General features: G+C 48.8%; 1 protein-coding gene across 1 annotated transcript; it reads left to right on the forward strand.

The window, feature by feature from the left end:
- The first annotated feature begins 6,020 nt into the window (after positions 1 to 6,020).
- On the forward strand, positions 6,021 to 21,359 carry LOC138288393 (olfactory receptor 2K2-like). Its single transcript, XM_069229955.1, has 2 exons — positions 6,021 to 6,133; positions 20,474 to 21,359. The coding sequence occupies exons 1-2, from the start codon at positions 6,021 to 6,023 to the stop codon at positions 21,357 to 21,359; spliced, it is 999 nt and encodes a 332-aa protein (XP_069086056.1).
- Positions 21,360 to 22,102: the final 743 nt, after the last annotated feature.

The raw sequence follows: 22,102 nt of genomic DNA on the forward strand, positions 1-22,102 counted from the left end.
GAAGGCTGACTTCTATGCAATGTACATATCCTCAACATCATTGGGGCGATTGATGGAACACATATTGCATTTGTCAACCCCCCCAGCAAAATTAACAGGCCTTTAGAAATCGAAAAAGTTTTCACTCAATGAATGTGCAGATGGTGTGCCTGGTGGACCAGTACATCTCCCACGTTAATGCTAAGTACTCTGGGTCTGTGCATGATGCCTTTATCATGAGAAATAGCAGCATCCCAAATGTGATTGGCCAATTACAGAGGCACAGGGTGTGGCTAACAGGTGAGCCCTGGTTCCCACCCAGTGGATGTTGATGTATGGGTATGGTGTGGGCCATAGGGGATAGTGTGTGGCTAAATGTTGTCCCTCCATATTCAATCAATCAATCAGTGATTTGTTAAGCGCACTACTCACCCGGAAGGGTCTCAAGGCGCTGTGAGGGGGGATGCTACTGCTCGAAGAGCCAGGTCTTGAGGCACTTCCTGAAGGTCAAGAGGTCCTGGGTCAGGCGTAGGTTGACTAGGAGGGAGTTCCAGGTTTTGGCGGCAAGGTGGGAGAAGGATCTGCTGTTGGTTGTGGTACTGTGTATGCGGGGGCAGTTGCGAGGGCGAGGTTGGTGGAGCGGAGCTGGCGTGTTCGGATGTGGAAGTTGAGCCGCTCGTTGAGGTAGGCTGGTCCGGTGTCATGGAGAGCTTTGTGAGCGTGGATCAGGATCTTGAAGACGATTCTTTTGTTGACAGGGAGCCAGTGGAGGTCTCTGAGGTGGGCTGAGATGTGTTCGTGGTGAGGGAGGTTGAGGATGAGTCATGCTGAGGCGTTCTGGATGTGCTGGAGTTTCTTCTGGAGCTTGGCCATTGTTCCCACGTAGTCTGCTGCTGATGAGGGCGTGGGTGACCATTCTTCAGTTTTCCACAGGGATCCATCTGAAGGTCTTGCGGAGCATGCGAAGGGTGTTGTAGCATGAGGATGAGATGGTGTTGACTTGCTGGGTCATAGAGAGCGAAGAGTCCAGTATGAAGCCGAGGTTGCGTGCTTGGGTGGTGGGCTTTGGAGCCGACCCCAGAGTGGCAGGCCACCAGGAGTCGTCCCATGCTGATCTGTTGTGGCTGAAGATGATGATCTCGGTCTTCTCTGAGTTCAGCTTGAGGTGGCTTTCTTTCATCCAGTTGGCAATGGCGTGAAGTCCGGTGTGGAGGTTGTTCTCATTGGTTGCGAGGTCCTTCGTGAGAGAGAGGATGAGCTCAGTGTCGCCTGCGTAAGAGACGCTGTTGAGGCCATGGGATCGCACAATGTTGGTGAGCAGAGCCATGTAGACATTGAAGAGGGTGGGGCTGAGTGAGGATCCCTGGGGAACTCCACACATGGTTTTGGTGGCCTTGGACAGGAACGGGAGGAGGGGGACTCTCTGGGTTCTTCCAGAGAGGAAGGAAGTGAGCCAGTCCAGGGCTCTGTGGCGAATTCCGGCATTGGAGAGGAGTGTGCGAAGGGTGTGGTGACAGACGGTGTTGAAGGCTGCGGAAAGGTCAAGGAGGATGAGGGCAACGGTTTCCCCTTTGTCGAGCCTGCTCCTGATGTCATTGGTGCAGGCGATAATGGCGGTCTCGGTGCTATGGTTCTTGCGGAATCCCGACTGGGAGATGTCGAGTAGGCTGTTGTCCTCCAAGAAGCAGGATAGTTTGTTGTTGACTATCTCCTTGATGACCTTTGCAGGGAAGGGGAGTAGGGAGATAGGTCGGTAGTTTTTTAGGTCTTCAGGTCGGCTTTGGGTTTTTTGAGTAGGGCGTTGTTTCCACCTCTCCAGGAAGACGGCGGTCTCGAAGGAGCTGTTGATGATTTGGCTGGCTTTATTGAAGATGTGGTGAGGGCAGGGGTCAGCGGGAGAGCCGGAGTGGATGGTGCTCATGGTCTTGGTGGTTTCCTCATCGTCGGTGGGGGTCCAGGCGATCAGGACGTTGGTGTGGCAGGGTGCGTTGGGGTCGACCTTGGCAGTGGTGGTAGTGGAGGACACCGGTGCAAAGCTTCCATGGATGCCGGTAATCTTGCTGTGAAAGAAGGTGGCGAGGGAGTAGCAGTGATCTTGCGAGTGGGGTTGGTTGGCAGAGCAGGACTTGGGGTTGGTGAGTTCCTTGATGATGCTGAAGAGCTCCATGTTATTGTGTGCGTTGTTGTGGCTGATTTGAGGGCGACGTGGTTGTTTTCTGATTGTTCTTGGCGCCAGATCTTCTCGGCTTTCAGGCATTCTCGTTTGGAGGCTTGAAGGTCTGTGGTGAACCATGGAGTTTTCTTGCTGGCACGGGTGTTGAAGGTTTTCTTGATTGGAGAGAGGGTGTTGGCACAGTCGTCGAGCCATTGTTTGAGGTTGAGGTGGCGGTGTTGGGATTGTTGGTTTTGGGTGATAGGGCGTGGGCGAGATTGGAGATCAATTGGTCCTTGGACATCTTGTTCTACTTGCGGTGAGGGATCCAATGCTGTTGGTGGTGGGTGGTGGGTTTCTGGAAGGAAAAATTAACACAACGGTGGTCGGTCCAATGGAGTTCAGTGGTGTGAGTGAAGGTGACGTGGCTGCTGGAGGAGAAGATAGCATTGAGTGTGTATCCGGCTGAGTGGGTGGGTGAGGTGACCAGTTGCTTGAGGCCGAGGTTGGCAAGGTTGTCCAGTAGGCTGAGGAGTTGCTGTCGCTGGTGTTCTCCAGGTGGAAATTCAGGCCGCCGAGGAGCATGTAGTCTGTGGAGGCGAGGGCTTGAGTGCTGATAGTGTCGGCGATGGCGTCACAGAATTGAGGGCTGGGGCCCGGGGGTCTGTAGACGAGGGTTCCTCTCAGGGTGGTATTGGTGTTGATGTCTATCTGGAAGTGCAGGTGTTCTGCGGATCTAGGGTGTTGTGGTTGACAGTTGAGATCCTGATGGAGCTTCTGTGGACAATGGCGATTCCTCCTGGTTTGTTGGTACGATCTCTTCGGGTGTTCTTGTAACCGTCAGGAATGGTTATGGCGATGTCTGGTTCCGATGAGGGGTTCATCCAGGTTTCGGTGAGGAAGGCAATGTGTGGGGAGGTTGATGTGAGCAGGGCCCAGAGTTCGATTGCATGCTTGTGGACGGAGCGGGTGTTGAGGAAAATGCACCTGAGGTGGTTGAGGTTGTGGTGCTTGGTGGCTTGAGTGCAGGTGAAGTGGCATGTGCGGCAGGAAAAAGATCCGTGGGTGTGCCTAGGGGAGGCCTGGATGCAGGCGGTGGGGCAGCCCGGGATTGAGCATGAGGAGTTCTGAAGTGGTGTAGTGGCATCTGGTGGCGTGGGAGGTGCGAGGGGCAGGAGGACTGGCGCTGGGCGCGGTCCAAGCGCGGACAGGCGGAGATGGGCTTGCCTCCGGCGCGCCCCTGGTGCACCAGTGGCGTGGCCACACAGCGGCCGCCATTAACAAAGGGAGGTGGGAGGGAGGAGCAGCTGCGAGGCAGGAGGCGGTGGCAAATGGGGGCGCAAAGGGGGCGGGGATGCAGGGGATGCAGCGGTGGGACCAGGAAGAACGAAAAGGCACAGAACAGGCAAAAACAGGCAAAAAGAGACAGTAAGAAAGACAGTAAACTGTAAAGAGCTAGAACAACGAAAAAGGCAATGAACCAAAAAGGCACAGAAAAATGGCACAAAAAGCACAAGTACAGGTAACAAGACACACACAACAATACTTACGGAAACCACTAGGCACCAGGGATGAGGCGCAGGCGGGTGCCTGCGGATGGTGGAGGGCCTCGAACTCGCGGCAGCAGCGAGGGCAGGGACACGAGGGCAGTCTGGTGGAGCTTCTCGGCCTGTCGAGTGGTTCCTGGCCTTAAGGCAGGTCAGGGGTCACTCTCTGCGCCACACAACGGCCGCCATTAAAAAGAGGAGGTGGGAGGGAGGAGCAGCTGGGAGGCGGGAGGCGGTGGTGAATGGAGGTGAGAGGGGGCAGGGCCACAGGGTACGCAGCAACAGGACCGGGGAGAATGGAACGCCACAGAACAGGCAAAAACAGGCAAAAAGAGACAGTAAGAAAGACAGTAAACAGGCAGAACAACGAAAAAGCCAATGAACCAAAAAGGCACAGAAAAAAAGCCACAAAAAGCCCAAGTACAGATAACAAGACACACACAACAATACTTACGGCAACCACTAGACACCAGGATGAGGCGCAGGCGGGTGCCTTCCGGTGGTAGAGGGCCTCGAACTCGTGGCAGCAGTGAGGGCTGGGTCAGGGACACGAGGGCAGTCTGGTGGAGCTTCTCGGCCTGTCGAGTGGTGCCTGGCCTTAAGGCAGGTCAGGGGTCACTCTCTGCGCCACACAACGGCCGCCATTAAAAAGAGGAGGTGGGAGGGAGGAGCAGCTGGGAGGTGGTAGGCAGTGGCAAATGGTGGTGCGAGAGGGGCGGGCCGCAGGGGATGCAGCGGTGGGACCGGGAAGAAAGGAACGGCACAGAACAGGCAAAAAGAGACAGTTAGAAAGAGTAAACAGTAAACAGGCAGAACAACGAAAAAGGCAATGAACCAAAAAGGCACAGAAAAACAGCACAAAAAGTACAAGTACAGATAACAAGACACACACAAGAATTCTTACGGCAACCACTGGACACCAGGGATGAGGCGCCTGCGGGTGGTGGAGGGCCTCGAACTCACGGCAGCAGCGAGGGCGAGGTTGGGGACACGAGGGCAGTCTGCTGGAGCTGGTGCTGCTGGGACAGCAGACCACCATGTCTGTGACTGCTTTTAAATAAAATCACAAAACAATTATACATCACACTGCGACTCGCAATTAGGAAGGGGACACCCCTTCCTAATTGTGACTTGCAAACCTATTTTACAATTCGGTAAATAGATTACCGGATCTCAAAATAGGGTTTGTACCTCCCAAAATGCATTTTTCTTGTTGCAAATGGCCTGATTATGCGAATTGGGCCGGTTGAGACAAGAAAAAAGCTTTGTACATCTGGCCCCTGGTACATTCCACAGGAAAGGCCACTCTTTACTTAGAGGTATACATAGTACCTAGTGTCAGGGATCTAGTCTCTGGATTTGGGTAAGCTAGGGGTCTAGGCATAGCCCTTGCTCCAGACTTCTTGATAGAGACTAGAAGTTAGGGAGTTTAGGCACACCCTACACCACTCTAACACACATCATGTCTACAACTGGGCACACCTCCTAGGCCACGGATTCTCCCTAAGAGAACCTGACCTTCAAAGAATCAAAAGTGATGGTTGCAGAGAGGAAGTTAGACATGGGGAGGAATCCTAATAAGAGCTGCTCTTGGGCCTCCTCCTCAGGATGACCAGGAATAAGCTAGTGACCAGGAGGAGGAAGTGGAAGGAGTAGATTCTTGCCCCTCAGAGCTGGAAATAGACATTTTAGATCTGGGGGAGATCAAGAGGGTACCTCAGAGAGTCTCACACAAACATACAAAGCCTTACACAGCAGTGGCACCATATACCTCGAAAACAGCATAATCATCCACAGGCCTACCAGTCACCCCCGCTCATCCAGCCTCCTACTCTCACACACCCCACAAACAAAGAACCACATCTGGTGCTTGCGCCTTCTCCTACCTCATTTCTAAAGCCTGGAACAACCTGCCCATGCACATCAGAGCCAGCTCCTCAGTAATTCCGCAAGAAACTGAAGACCTTACTCTTTGCCCAGTCCCAGCCCTGGCTCGGCCCATCAGCACAAGGATACACCATCGCTAAGTCATGCGCTACAGAGCCAAGCAAGAAGACTTCACTTTTCGTCATCCATATACAGAGAAAGTTATATCACTGCATTGCCTACATCTATCCGCACAGCATGTGACCTTGCTGGCTTCCAGCAAAAAACATCTTTAAAACAAGAAGCAAAGCAAGAGGAGGTTATTGCCCATCATAAATGTGCACAGTAAGTGACATCACTGCATTTCCCTTCATGCACGTGTTCAGGAAGCGTCATTAAGGGACTTTCCAGCATCCATCTACATAGGTAATTACACCACTTCCTGCTTTCCCCTACTTCAACCAGCTCTTCAGAGCATGTCATTGCCAGGCTTCCCATCAAAGGGCGGAGACAGACGAGAGCGTTGCCTGTCTGAGCCTCTTGGTGAAGGGCTTTGGGTCAGAACCCGTATCCCACTGACACCTACAAGGTAAGATTATAATATTGTGACTCACTCAGCACCCCATACTGACAATCCTGACGATCACACCCATGTACAGACATCACAGACACTCATGAGGTTTTTGCATAACACGTAGACCCAACCTCATATGCAACACTAACTACCAAACACCCTCAAACTACAGAACACACATTCCAACCTATGCTCATTAATGTTCACTCAGGAGTATTCCATGCAACAGACATCGTAGACCTTATCAGCTATCTCAAGTTGATGCCCTCTTAATCAACCCCACATCACCCTTCTTCTCACAGGCTACAGCAACCATTGTGTGGACCGTGTACAAAAGAAGCAATGAGGCCTCTCTATCTTCCATAAGTATTCCTAGTCTTATGCACTAGGCATGAAAGTAAGAATCAACTCCAATGGGCTGTTGACATGCGATTTTCTCTCTTTGTAACTCAGACTGCCACATTCCATCTCATCTACAGGCCTCCTGGGCATAACAATGACTTCAATTCTCAGAATTCTCATAAATCCTCATAAATCCTTGCCTCCCTGTCCAGTCAACATGGACACTCCTACCTCTTGGGTAGCTTCAACCTTCCTGACAATGCAAACTCCAAAAGACACAAGAGACATTCTCTTCAACATCATTGTGGTAAAGCTTGTCACACAATCAACACACTCCAAATACACTCCAAAGGACTTTGGTGTGTGTTGGTTGAGTATCTTTGTGTACCTTTGGACTGGATTGACCACTTTGCTATCCCTATTTCCCTGCTCAGCGTATGACCTACAACCCAAGGTCAACACAAAAGAGAGGGCAAAACCTTCAGATCCTTTAAAGACATCTCCATAGACAATCTAATGCTGGAACTCATCCCTCACCCCATCAACTCCACATTCTCTGGCAACAACCTTCCGAACAATCTCAACAAATTTTGTAAAGGTAGGTGAGTGTCCATGCCCAATTATAACATGTAAATGCAAGACAACAACCTTCAGCATCCTGGCATACTAAAGATCTTGTTGAAAATAATTGATTAATTCAAAGGCAAGAAAGAAAATGGATGAAAAACAGAACTACAGATGACTTCTTTATACTAAAGGCCATCCATTCAAAATGCTCATTACATCATCCAAGGCAAAGTACTACACCTTAGCCATCAATAAATCTAAAAACAGAAGCAGACCTCTGTTCATGACAACCAGGCACTGAATCAGCCCCTGCCAGACCCAGCTATTCTTTACTCCATAGAAACGCGCAATGCCATCAGCCTTTTCTTCAGTGAAACAACACATAAGATATAACAGCACACTGATTATACCAAGACTGCTTCACCTGTACCATCCACCCTTTATCGTAGAATCCCCCAGTGGCCAGCTGTCTATGCCCTATCTCTCCCAGATCTGGCTGTGATGCAGCATTGAGACAGCTACTAAACACATCATGGATGATGCCCTCTGGTCCACAGATAAACATGACCCATGCCTCTTGATATTGCTAGATCTCAGAGCTTCCTTTGACACTGTTGTCCATCCCACCCTCACCCGTACCCAAAAGTCTCAAATGAGACACATCGGAAATATCCTGCACTGAATTTCCTCTTACTGTTCCAACCCACACCAGTTTCTTCAAATGGGCACGTCCAGGTCACAAAAGATCCCTGTCACCTGCTTTGTCCCTCGGGGTTTCCTAAGCCTCCTATGAACTTCAACCTTTACATGGAGCCTCTTAGTGCGATACTCAAAAATAACATCATCAAGACTCCGCAATATGCCGATGATACACAACTCTACTTTCAAGTCTCCTCTGCCTCAGACATCCAATGCCTCATGCACTGCCTCACATCGTCTAGACCTGGATGTCCAGCGCGTACCTGAATCTCAACCCAACCAAGACAGAACTCCTTTTATTAAATGAAAACAGAAAAACAAAGTACACAGTAGTAAAGTGCACCAGAGCTGTGCAGGGCCTGTAGATCAAATTCTACTAGTGGGCCTGCAGCACTGGTTCTGCCACCCACATAAGTAGCCCTGTAAACATGGCTCAGACCTGCCACTGCAATGCCTGTGTGCGCAGTTTTAAACTGTCAATTCAACTTGGCAAGTGTACCCACTTGCCAGGCCTAAACGATCCCTTTTTATAAATGTAAGGCACCCCTAAGGTAGGCACTGGGTAGCCCCATAGACAGGGTGCAGTGTATGTTAAAGATGGGACATGCACTTATGTGTTTTACATGTCCTGACAGTGAAATACTGTCAATTCAGTTTTTCACTGTTACAAGGCCTATCTCTCTCATAGGTTAACAAGGGGGCTGCCTTTAAATATTATTAAAGTACAGATTCCCCTTGGGAGCAGATAGAAATGTGGAGTTTAGGGTCTCTGAGCTCACAATTTAAAAGTACATATTTTAGTGAAGTTGGTTTTTAGATTGTGTGTTTAGAAAGGCCACTTTTAGAAAGTAATAAAACTAATGGGGTGTACTACTAGGGGAATAGAAGGTGCTCAGGATACAAGTTGGCCAAAGTATAATAACTATGGGGTGCCCACACAAGGGAAAACACCCATCCCTTAAAGGTTTAGACTAAACCCAACAATTTATAGAAACAATATGAGGCCCCTCCACCAATATTTACAATTACAACAGTCAAATGTATTATAACTCCAGTGAGTATTGTTAAAGAAAACACATCATTCAAATTTAACACAGTTCCGCAATGTCCAATCCAGTCCAAAAGTTTATTGAATCAAATCTTCAAATCCCACAGCAACCCATCCATGGAAATACAACTCGAGCCAACACGTGTTTCGTCATGGGAAATTCTTACATCCCAAACGACTTCTTCAGGGCTTATGTTAAACGAAATCCAATGTGAACGGAAAATCCTGTCTGTTTGTAACTGTTGTCACTAATATAACATATCAATATAAATTATCCAAGCCTCAAATTCATGGCCCCACTGTGCAAATGATAGTTTAAAGTAATACAGCTTCCATCCGTACGCAAATTAAGTTTGATCAAGCCGATAACGGCGTTCACATATTCAGAACGCCGCGCTGCGAGTACGCTGATTTTGAGGCTTGGATCATTTATCCTTCACTGATCTGGGGCTAATTACGGCAAAGAGGTTGGTGACCCGTAGGTGGAAATCGTCGGACTTGGAGATGCTCCTTTGAGGTGTGGGACGGGGCCGAAGGAGCGGCGCTGAGGAGGGAAGAGGTGTTGGGGCAGCGTCAGTTTCCATTATCGGCTAGTTGGGAGAAGCTGAGTCCCATTCACACTGCGGAGCGTGAATGGGACTCCGGAAGCGGAGAGCTGGGTCTAGCATGGATGAGTGTTCGCTCGGTGTGTGCTGTGCTGGGATGGGATGCTGTGTGTGTTCATTGGCGGGATCTAATGCGGTGCAGGAGTTCGGCAGGGTGTTGTTGACAGGAATTGATGATAGGCTCCACCCCTCCGCTGACACGCCGGATTGAGGTAGATTAGCGCCCAGCCTGGTCAGGAAGTGCTCACATGGTAGTTTATCGCATATATGTGTAGTGTAGGAGGCTGGACTGGCTTGTAGTCAGTACCAAGGGGTACTTGCACCTTGCACCAGGCCCAGTTATCCCTTATTAGTGTATAGGGTGTCTAGCAGCTTAGGCTGATAGATAATGGTAGCTTAGCAGAGCAGCTCAGGCTGAACTAGGAGACGTGTGAAGCTACTACAGTACCACTTAGTGTCATATGCACAATATCATAAGAAAACACAATACACAGTTATACTAAAAATAAAGGTACTTTATTTTTATGACAATATGCCAAAGTATCTTAGAGAGTACCCTCAGTGAGAGGATAGGAAATATACACAAGATATATATACACAATAGCAAAAATATGCAGTATAGTCTTAGAAAACAGTGCAAACAATGTATAGTTACAATAGGATGCAATGGGGAAACATAGGGATAGGGGCAACACAAACCATATACTCCAAAAGTGGAATGCGAACCACGAATGGACCCCAAACCTATGTGACCTTGTAGAGGGTCGCTGGGACTATTAGAAAATAGTGAGAGTTAGAAAAATAACCCTCCCCAAGACCCTGAAAAGTGAATGCAAAGTGCACTAAAGTTCCCCTAAGGACAAAGAAGTCGTGTTAGAGGAATAATGCAGGAAAGACACAAACCAACAATGCAACAACTGTGGATTTCCAATCTAGGGTACCTGTGGAACAAGGGGACCAAGTCCAAAAGTCACAAGCAAGCCGGAGATGGGCAGATGCCCAGGAAATGCCAGCTGCGGGTGCAAAGAAGCTTCTACTGGACAGAAGAAGCTGAGGTTTCTGCAGGAACGAAAAGGGCTAGAGACTTCCCCTTTGGTGGACGGATCCCTCTTGCCGTAGAGAGTCGTGAAGAAGTGTTTTCCTGCCGAAAGAACGCCAACAAGCCTTGCTAGCTGCAAATCGTGCGGTTATCGTTTTTGGACGCTGCTGTGGCCTAGGAGGTCGCAAATTGGACCAGGAGAGAGAGGGGACGTCGAGCAAGACAAGGAGCTCTCTCGGCAGCAGATAGCACCCAGAGAAGTGCCAGAAACAGGCCCTACGAGGATGCGTGAAACGGTGCCCACCCGAAGTCGCATAAAGAAGTCCCACGTCGCCGGAGAACAACTTAGGAGGTCGTGCAATGCAGGTTAGAGTGCTGTTGACCCAGGCTGGACTGTGCACAAAGGATTTCCGCCGGAAGTGCACGGAGGCCGGAGTAGCTGCAAAAGTCGCGGTTACCAGCAATGCAGTCTAGCGAGGTGAGGCAAGGACTTACCTCCACCAAACTTGGACTGAAGAGTCACTGGACTGTGGGGGCCACTTGGACAGAGTTGCTGGATTCGAGGGACCTCGCTCGTAGTGCTGAGAGGAGACCCAAGGGACCGGTAATGCAGCTTTTTGGTGCCTGCGGTTGCAGGGGGAAGATTCCGTCGACCCACGGGAGATTTCTTCGGAGCTTCTAGTGCAGAGAGGAGGCAGACTACCCCCACAGCATGCACCACCAGGAAAACAGTAGAGAAGGCGGCAGGATCAGCGTTACAGAGTTGCAGTAGTCGTCTTTGCTACTATGTTGCAGGTTTGCAGGCTTCCAGCGCGGTCAGCAGTCGATTCCTTGGCAGAAGGTGAAGAGAGAGATGCAGAGGAACTCGGCTGAGCTCTTGCATTCGTTATCTAAAGTTTCCCCAGAGACAGAGACCCTAAATAGCCAGAAAAGAGGGTTTGGCTACCTAGGAGAGAGGATAGGCTAGCAACACCTGAAGGAGCCTATCAGAAGGAGTCTCTGACGTCACCTGGTGGCACTGGCCACTCAGAGCAGTCCAGTGTGCCAGCAGCACCTCTGTTTCCAAGATGGCAGAGGTCTGGAGCGCACTGGAGGAGCTCTGGACACCTCCCAGGGGAGGTGCAGGTCAGGGGAGTGGTCACTCCCCTTTCCTTTGTCCAGTTTCGCGCCAGAGCAGGGCTAAGGGGTCCCCTGAACCGGTGTAGACTGGCTTATGCAGAATTGGGCACATCTGTGCCCAACAAAGCATTTCCAGAGGCTGGGGGAGGCTACTCCTCCCCTGCCTTCACACCATTTTCCAAAGGGAGAGGGTGTCACACCCTCTCTCAGAGGAAGTTCTTTGTTCTGCCATCCTGGGCCAGGCCTGGCTGGACCCCAGGAGGGCAGATGCCTGTCTGAGGGGTTGGCAGCAGCAGCAGCTGCAGTGAAACCCCAGGAAGGGCAGTTTGGCAGTACCAGGGTCTGTGCTACAGACCACTGGGATCATGGGATTGTGCCAACTATGCCAGGATGGTATAGAGGGGGCAATTCCATGATCATAGACATGTTACATGGCCATATTCGGAGTTACCATTGTGAAGCTACATATAGGTAGTGACCTATATGTAGTGCACGCGTGTAATGGTGTCCCCGCACTCACAAAGTCCGGGGAATTGGCCCTGAACAATGTGGGGGCACCTTGGCTAGTGCCAGGGTGCCCTCACACTAAGTAACTTTGCACCTAACCTTTACCAGGTAAAGGTTACACATATAGGTGACTTATAAGTTACTTAAGTGCAGTGTAAAATGGCTGTGAAATAACGTGGACGTTATTTCACTCAGGCTGCAGTGGCAGGCCTGTGTAAGAATTGTCAGAGCTTCCTACGGGTGGCAAAAGAAATGCTGCAGCCCATAGGGATCTCCTGGAACCCCAATACCCTGGGTACCTCAGTACCATATACTAGGGAATTATAAGGGTGTTCCAGTAAGCCATTGTAAATTGGTAAAATTGGTCACTAGCCTGTTAGTGACAATTTAGAAAGAAATGAGAGAGCATAACCACTGATGTTCTGATTAGCAGAGCCTCAGTGAGACAGTTAGGCACCACACAGGGAACAGATACATATAGGCCACAAACATATGAGCACTGGGGTCCTGACTAGCAGGGTCCCAGTGACACATAACGAACATACTGAAAACATAGGGTTTTCACTATGAGCACTGGTCCCTGGCTAGCAGGATCCCAGTGAGACAGTGAAAACACCCTGACATACACTCACAAACAGGCCAAAAGTGGGGGTAACAAGGCTAGAAAGAGGTTACTTTCTCACACAACCCCCCCCCCCCCAAACGAAGGACAATAAGGCTAACCTTGGCCAGTTGAGACTTTATTGTCTAAGTGGTGATAAGTAGAGAGTAGCTCTGCAATAGACTGGTTACTCCCTTTATCATCCACTATATGGTTACTTCCCTGTGGGGATGTAAACCACCCTGTTTAAAGTTTTTTAGCTAAGCAACAATGTGAAGATGTATTTTCAGAGTTTCTATCAGTAAGTTTTAGTTTAGAGCAGTGGGAATTGTCCACTGAACCTATTTGTAGTGATGGAAATGCCAGACAGGGATGCTGTCTCAGAAAAGCCATAGCTGGGCAAAAACTTTGTCCATATGGCTGGAAGAGAGAACAGGGATGCTGTTTCTCTTGGGTTGGAGCAGGGCAGGGATGCTGTCCTATCAGCTCCACACTAGGGCAGGGATGCTGTCCTAAGTGTTGTGAGGCAGTGCAGAGTTTCTGCACTAAAGTTTCTCTGGGAGGGTTGGAGGGATGCTCCATGTTAACTAAAATGGTGCTCTTTTTCTCACCAATGTTAGTTATCCCACAGAGAGGTACTTCCACCTCAGGGAGTACAGTTTTGCCAACTGATGATTCCCTTGGAACAGGTGCCACCCCAGGAGAGGTTTCTCCCACCACAGGAATGGTATCCTGAATGGTAGGGTGGTTAGGGGATACTGTGATACCCTTTTTACCTGTTGATGGAGAGGGATCCTGAGTTTTCAGGCCTTCTCTCCTTTGCTTTTTCATTTCTGTAGAAATGAGAGGGAACAATTCCTCAGGGATGCCCAGCATGGCTGCATGGGCATAAAACTCTACATCATCCCAACCTGAGGCCTCTAGGTCATTACCTAAGAGACAGTCTACAGGTAAGCTAGGTGATACCACCACCTGCTTAGGGCCAGTAACTCCACCCCAACTAAACTGAATTATAGCTAAGGGAAGAAACTTAGTGGAGTTATGGACATCAATAATCTTATACTGTTGTCCAATGATGTGTTGTTCAGGAGGCACTAGGTTTCCAGTCACCAAAGTGATACTGGCACCTGTGTCCCTGTAGGCCAAGGCCTCAACACCATTTATTGAAACTGTCTGCCTGTACTTATCCATTGTAAGGGGACAAGCAGCCAGTGTGGCAAGGCCAATGCCACTAGGTGTGACAGAAACTGTCTTGGGACTGACTACCCCAGTTTCTACTATGGACCCAAAAGTGAACCCAACTACACCCTTAACTTGACTGTTGCCAGCAGTCCCACCACTAGTACCACTACTGCTAGGGGCACTAGAGATTGATGTATTAGTGGTGGTAGGCTCAGGGGGTTTACCTGGACAGGACTTATCCCCTGGCCTATGGCCTCTGTTTTTACACACAAAGCACCAAGGCTTTTTAATGTGTGCAGGTTGAGAAGAAGAGGAAGAATTAGTTTTATCCCCACCCTCTGAAGAGTGTTTAAGATTTGAAGTGGGATCTTTGGTTTTACCCTTATCCCCATGCTTATCTTGAGATTTTTCACCATCTTTCTTCTTATTGCCATCTTTGTCACCCCCTGTATGAACTTTTCTGTTCACCCTTGTTCTGACCCATTTGTCTGCCTTCTTTCCCAATTCTTGGGGAGAGGTCAGATCAGAGTCTACCAGGTACTGGTGCAACAAATCAGACACACAATTATTAAGTATATGCTCTCTCAGGATTGTGTTATACAGGCTTTCGTAATCAGTAACTTTACTGCCATGTAACCACCCCTCCAAGGCCTTCACTGAATGGTCAATGAAATCAACCCAGTCTTGTGAAGACTCCTTTTTGGTCTCTCTGAACTTTATCCTGTATTGTTCAGTGGTTAAGCCATAACCATCCAGGAGTGCATTCTTAAGAACTGTAAAATTATTGGCATCACTTTCTTTCACAGTAAGGAGCCTATCCCTACCTTTTCCACTAAATGATAGCCATAGGATAGCAGCCCACTGCCTTTGAGGGACATCCTGTACAACATAGGCCCTCTCAAGTGCAGCAAACCACTTGTTAATGTCATCCCCCTCCTTATAAGGAGGAACTATCTTGTGCAGATTCCTGGAATCATGCTCTTTTACAGGATGACTATGGGGAATACTGCTGCTGCCACCATGGGTTTCTAAACCCAGTTTCTGTCTCTCCTTCTCTACTTCTAAAGTCTGTCTATCCAAATCCAGCTGTTGCTTCTTGAGCTTCAGTCTGGTTTGTTCCACTCTCAATCTATTGATCTCCCTTTCTAACAATCTGTCATCAGGGTGGGTGGGAGGGACATGCCTTGAAACAGAAGTATGGTGAGAATGGACAGAAGGAGACCTGTCCCTTACAGAAGCCACCCTAACAGCTTGGTTAACAGAAACATCACTACCAGTATGGTGAGAATAAATGCTTTTGCTATGATGAGAGACAACACTATTTATATGGTGTGGCTCATCATCATTACCAACTATGCTAGACTGTCTAGTAATGGGCAGGCTAGGAAGTTTCTTTCCTGAATCTTTTCCTGGGGGAGTCCCTGGATCAGATTGAGAACCATTAGCTACTTTTTCAACAGATTGGGCACTTATGGCCTTATCCTGTACTCTAAGCATGTTAATTAACAGTTCTAAGGAAGGATTCTTCCCTACACTCAAACCTCTCTCTATGCAGAGATTCCTTGCTCCTTTCCAGCTAAGGTGATCATATGCAAGTTTGGACAGATCAACATTTTGGCCTGTGCCAGACACTTTTTAGAGAGAGTTAAAGTGATAGTAAAAGATAAAAAGTTTGTCAGAGCTTTTAGAAAGACAGAGAAAAAACTTTAAAAACTTTTTAGAACTTTTTAGAAAGTTAGAAGTACATTTCAGCACTTAGAAAAGAGTGAAAAGAGGAAATGCAAAACTTTTTGGCTATGTGTATATACACTGACCTTGTTTTGTATATTTTTCTCTTATGAAAAGTACAATGACAAGAGTGGTAAGTAGTCTCAAAGCACTTATCCCACCGCTGCACAACCAATGTAGGAGGCTGGACTGGCTTGTAGTGAGTACCAAGGGGTACTTGCACCTTGCACCAGGCCCAGTTATCCCTTATTAGTGTATAGGGTGTCTAGCAGCTTAGGCTGATAGATAATGGTAGCTTAGCAGAGCAGCTTAGGCTGAACTAGGAGACGTGTGAAGCTACTACAGTACCACTTAGTGTCATATGCACAATATCATAAGAAAACACAATACACAGTTATACTAAAAATAAAGGTACTTTATTTTTATGACAATATGCCAAAGTATCTTAGAGTGTACCCTCAGTGAGAGGATAGGAAATATACACAAGATATATATATACACAATAGCAAAAATATGCAGTATAGTCTTAGAAAACAGTGCAAACAATGTATAGTTACAATAGGATGCAATGGGGAAACATAGGGATAGGGGCAACACAAACCATATACTCCAAAAGTGGAATGCGAACCACGAATGGACCCCTAACCTATGTGACCTTGTAGAGGGTCGCTGGGACTATTAGAAAATAGTGAGAGTTATCAAAATAACCCTCCCCAAGACCCTGAAAAGTGAGTGCAAAGTGCACTAAAGTTCCCCTAAGGACAAAGAAGTCGTGTTAGAGGAATAATGCAGGAAAGACACAAACCAACAATGCAACAACTGTGGATTTCCAATCTAGGGTACCTGTGGAACAAGGGGACCAAGTCCAAAAGTCACAAGCAAGTCGGAGATGGGCAGATGCCCAGGAAATGCCAGCTGCGGGTGCAAAGAAGCTTCTACTGGACAGAAGAAGCTGAGGTTTCTGCAGGAACGAAAAGGGCTAGAGACTTCCCCTTTGGTGGACAGATACCTCTCGCCATGGAGAGTTGTGCAAAAGTGTTTTCCCGCCGAAAGAACGCCAACAAGCCTTGCTAGCTGCAAATCGTGCGGTTAGCGTTTTTGGACGCTGCTGAGGCCCAGGAGGGACCAGGAGGTCGCAAATTGGACCAGCAGAGAGAGGGGACGTCGAGCAAGACAAGAAGCCCTCTCTGAAGCCGGTAGCACCCGGAGAAGTGCCAGAAACAGGCACTACGAGGATGCATGAAACGGTGCTCGCCGAAGTTGCACAAAGGAGTCCCACGTCGCCGGAGACCAACTTAGAAAGTCGTGCAATGCAGGTTAGAGTGCCATGGACCCAGGCTTGGCTGTGCACAAAGGATTTCCGCCGGAAGTGCACAGGGGCCGGAGTAGCTGCAAAAGTCGTGGTTCCCAGCAATGCAGCCCAGCGAGGTGAGGCAAGGACTTACCTCCACCAAACTTGGACTGAAGAGTCACTGGGCTGTGGGGGTCACTTGGACAGAGTCGCTGGATTCGAGAGACCTCGCTCGTCGTGCTGAGAGGAGACCTAAGGGACCGGTAATGCAGCTTTTTGGTGCCTGCGGTTGCAGGGGGAAGATTCCGTCGACCCACGGGAGATTTCTTCGGGGCTTCTGGTGCAGAGAGGAGGCAGACTACCCCCACAGCATGCACAAGCAGGAAAACAGTCGAGAAGGCGTCAGGATCAGCGTTACAGAGTTGCAGTAGTCGTCTTTGCTACTATGTTGCAGGTTTGCAGGCTTCCAGCGCGGTCAGCAGTCGATTCCTTATCAGAAGGTGAAGAGAGAGATGCAGAGGAACTCGGATGAGCTCTTGCATTCGTTATCTAAAGTTTCCCCAGAGACAGAGACCCTAAATAGCCAGAAAAGAGGGTTTGGCTACCTAGGAGAGAGGATAGGCTAGCAACACCTGAAGGAGCCTATCACAAGGAGTCTCTGACGTCACCTGGTGTCACTGGCCACTCAGAGCAGTCCAGTGTGCCAGCAGCACCTCTGTTTCCAAGATGGCAGAGGTCTGGAGCACACTGGAGGAGCTCTGGACACCTCCCAGGGGAGGTGCAGGTCAGGGGAGTGGTCACTCCCCTTTCCTTTGTCCAGTTTCGCGCCAGAGCAGGGGCTAAGGGGTCCCTGAACCGGTGTAGACTGGCTTATGCAGAATTGGGCACATCTGTGCCCAACAAAGCATTTCCAGAGGCTGGGGGAGGCTACTCCTCCCCTGCCTTCACACCATTTTCCAAAGGGAGAGGGTGTCACACCCTCTCTCAGAGGAAGTTCTTTGTTCTGCCATCCTGGGCCAGGGCTGGCTGGACCCCAGGAGGGCAGATGCCTGTCTGAGGGGTTGGCAGCACCAGCAGCTGCAGCGAAACCCCAGGAAGGGCAGTTTGGCAGTACCAGGGTCTGTGCTACAGACCACTGGGATCATGGAATTGTACCAACAATGCCAGGATGGCATAGAGGGGGCAATTCCATGATCTTAGACATGTTACATGGCCATATTCGGAGTTACCATTGTGAAGCTACATATAGGTAGTGACCTATATGTAGTGCACGCGTGTAATGGTGTCCCCGCACTCACAAAGTTCAGGGAATTGGCTCTGAACAATGTGGGGGCACCTTGGCTAGTGCCAGGGTGCCCTCACACTAAGTAACTTTGCACCTAACCTTTACCAGGTAAAGGTTAGACATATAGGTGACTTATAAGTTACTTAAGTGCAGTGTAAAATGGCTGTGAAATAACGTGGACGTTATTTCACTCAGGCTGCAGTGGCAGGCCTGTGTAAGAATTGTCAGAGCTCCCTATGGGTGGCAAAAGAACTGCTGCAGCCCATAGGGATCTCCTGGAACCCCAATACCCTGGGTACCTTAGTACGATATACTAGGGAATTATAAGGGTGTTCCAGTAAGCCAATGTAAATTGGTAAAATTGGTCACTAGCCTGTTAGTGACAATTTGTACAGAGAGAGCATAACCACTGAGGTTCTGGTTAGCAGAGCCTCAGTGAGACAGTTAGGCACCACACAGGGAACACATACATATAGGCCACAAACTTATGAGCACTGGGGTCCTGACTAGCAGGGTCCCAGTGACACATAACAAACATACTGAAAACCTAGGGTTTTCACTATGAGCACTGGGCCCTGGCTGGCAGGATCCCAGTGAGACAGTGAAAACACCCTGACATACACTCACAAACAGGCCAAAAGTGGGGGTAACAAGGCTAGAAAGAGGTTACTTTTTCACAGGCGCACAGCCTGATGGGCGCAGTTTTTTAACGCCTGGGTCAGGGCAGGCGTTAAGGGACCTGTGGGCTCGAAAGGAGCCCAGAGGTGCCCTCCCCTGCCCCAAGGGACACCCCCTGCCACCATTGCCCACCCCAGGAGGACACCCAAGGATGGAGGGACCCATCCCAGGGAAGTAAAGTTCGGGTAAGTATTTTTTTCAGATTTTTTTGTGGCATAGGGGGGCCTGATTTGGGCCCCCCTACATGCCACTATGCCCAATGACCATAAGTCCCCTGGGCATGGCCATTGGGCAAGGGGGCATGACTCCTGTCTTTGCTAAGACAGGAGTCATGTCAATGGAGGTTGGGAGTAAAAAAAAATGACGCAAATCCGGTTTGAGGCCTGAATTTTGCCCCAGACTTGACTTGCACCATTTTTTGACGCACAACTCCCATTTTCCCATACGCCGGCGCTGCCTGGTGCGAGTCATTTTTTTTAACGCACACCAGTCCGCAGTGCCAACTAACGTCATTCCATAAATAAGGTGCCCGCATGGCGCGTTGGAATGGCGTTAGCCGGTGGTAACATTTTTGACGCACAACTGCGTTGGCGCATTTGTGCGTCAAAAAGTATAAATATGGGCCCAAATCTTAGTCACACTTGTGCCGCCATGCGCCAATTAGCAGATTTTGCCCAGAATTCTGCTTTAAAGAGTAACGCAGAGTGGGAAAAATTCTGCCAATTCCATGGGCGGAATAGAGTATTATGCCCACCCGTACATTTCAGGAACATGTGCCTGTATGCACAACAAAGCTCAGCTCCTCACATTGCCCTTTTCTTAAATAGTCATCTCAATCTTAAATAGTCAGAGCTCCAGAGGCGTGTGCTGAAACTACCAGGGTCCATTCACATTTCACTGTTAGGGGCCTTAACCACCTGTTTGTCTTGTAACTGGTTGACACACATTGTATCAGTGTATGGCCTGGTGAGATCCTGAAGTTTATAACCCAGCGTGAAATGTCTTAACAACACCACAAGTGGATGTAAACATTCAGGGATCTGCTATTCCTTACATGGGGCCAAAGACCATTTGAGGATCAAAATCATGCTCCACAGTTGAGGTTTCCTTCCTTAGTACTAAGGAAAGATGTTTTTCAGACAGACCACAGACTGAAACTAGTATTTCAGAAAACAGAAATGGCTCATTCATTGCAGTTCTTTCCCTTCTATTGTTTTGAATAATATATTGTAGTGTTGACGCAGGAATTTGAAACAACAGATTAATGTAATGCCTACCTGATGATAAATGTATTCAAAGTTAACTAAAGCTGAGGTGTACTTGGTCTTCATTAAAGCTAAGACAACCCTAAGCACAGTATTTGGAATGTGCTCAGCTGTAAAGTAGCAGTGGTCTAAGTTCATACTCACTAAAATTGCCTGAATTTTTGTTTCTGGTGCAACATGATAAGTATCAAGAAAGAAAGAGTTCTAAGTTTTAATGCAAGTGAATATTAAAAGTAACTTCTCAGCTAGAGGTTGTACAGTGAAACCTCTAATCCTTATGAATGAGAGCCCATTATACTGTCTTTCCGTTCCCTTTAGGTCTCCTTAAGAGCTTAGCATGGACTGAGGGAACCAGAGCTTGGTGACTGAGTTCATCATTGAAGGATTTCCTGTGACAAGGCAGGCAGGGATAGTGCTCTTTGTGACTTTCCTTACCATCTACCTGATCACTCTTGCTTCCAACGGGCTCATCATTGCAGTGGTACGTACAGACTCTCGTCTCCACTCCCCTATGTACTACTTCCTCTGTAACTTGTCCTTTCTGGACATTGCTTTCTTATCGACAAACGTCACTACCTGCTTGAATGGCTTCCTCTACAGACCAAACATTGTTCCGTACTCTGCGTGCGTTGCACAGATGTACATTGGCCTCACCCTGGGAATCACCCAATGTATTCTTCTGGCTGTTATGGCCTGGGACCGCTATGTCGCCATCTGCAAGCCCCTGAACTACCATAGCATAGTCAACAAAGCTGTGTGCATCAGACTCAGTGTCGCTACCATCCTCATCGGGCTCCTCCTCTCCATGGTGCAGGTCTTTCCCACAGACACCGTGCCCTTCTGGGGGCACAACAAGATCGACCATTTCATCTGTGAATTGGCCCCTGTCCTCCATCTGGCATGTGTGGATATCCGCTTGCAGCAGCTGGTAATCCTTGTAGTCTCCGTTGGAGTTATAATAGGTCCTGTGTTGTTGATCACCTTCTCGTACCTTCCCATCTTCTCCACCATCATGAGGACGAAGGCGTCCTGCAGGCTCAAGGCATTCTCTACGTATGGCTCTCACCTGACGGTGGTCATCCTCTTCTACGGGGGCATCATCGTGATGAACATGTTTCCCAAGTCAATCATCTCAACGGAAGACCAAAAGATCTTCACTCTCCTTTATGGTTTGGTGACACCGGTCCTTAACCCGCTGATCTACACTCTGCGAAACAAGGAGGTGAAAGGAGCAATGAAGAAGCTTATCAGCATCCGAGGCACCTGGCAGGGGTCAAAGTCTTAAACATGAGATGACAACCGAGGGATGTCCTCTGTGCAAAGTCATCAAAGTGGGAGCATTTCTGCACACTTGGGAGCATCTCCAGATGCACAGAGTCCTGCATCTCGTTTTCCTTTAACACAGGACCCTTGAACTTACTACAGATAGACGTGGCTGTTCCTCCCCTCATCCCTGGGCACGTCTCCTAGACACCTCCGTAGTTCCCTCTTGAGGGGGCACAACACAACACACCCTTCCTCTAGTAGACACCTTGCTCCCTGTCCAGCTGATTCCCATCTTTAATTCTCAATTAGATATTTCTGCATCAAATCACTGAACATTTGTAAAAACATGAAACGTTTCTGTCACCAACAGCGAGGATGAGTTCACGGCCATGAATTTACAAGAAATGCAAACCAGATTGTACATAACCTCCGTTGTTTACCCATCAGAATATTACATGGTCTCGTCTCTTTAGCCAGAGACATCCTGAATAGGAGAGAGGATGCACAATCTGACAAGCGACTGCATAGTTAGTGGGAATGAGGCCTTTCTCGAGCCGGCCACGGAGACAAAAGGGTCAAGAAATTGTGGTAGGGTGGGGGCCATCTTGTAAGGGGGTGCAAAATGTGTGAGATGTTTGAAAGGAAGGGCCATATTTATACTTTTTGACGCAAAACTGCGCTAACGCAGTTTTGCGCCCAAAAAATTTGCGCCGGCTAACGCCATTCTGAAGCGCCATGCGGGCGCGTATTTATTGAATGGCG

Source organism: Pleurodeles waltl, chromosome 4_1 (genome assembly GCF_031143425.1).
Source record: "Pleurodeles waltl isolate 20211129_DDA chromosome 4_1, aPleWal1.hap1.20221129, whole genome shotgun sequence".
Classification (NCBI taxonomy): Eukaryota; Metazoa; Chordata; class Amphibia; order Caudata; family Salamandridae; genus Pleurodeles; species Pleurodeles waltl.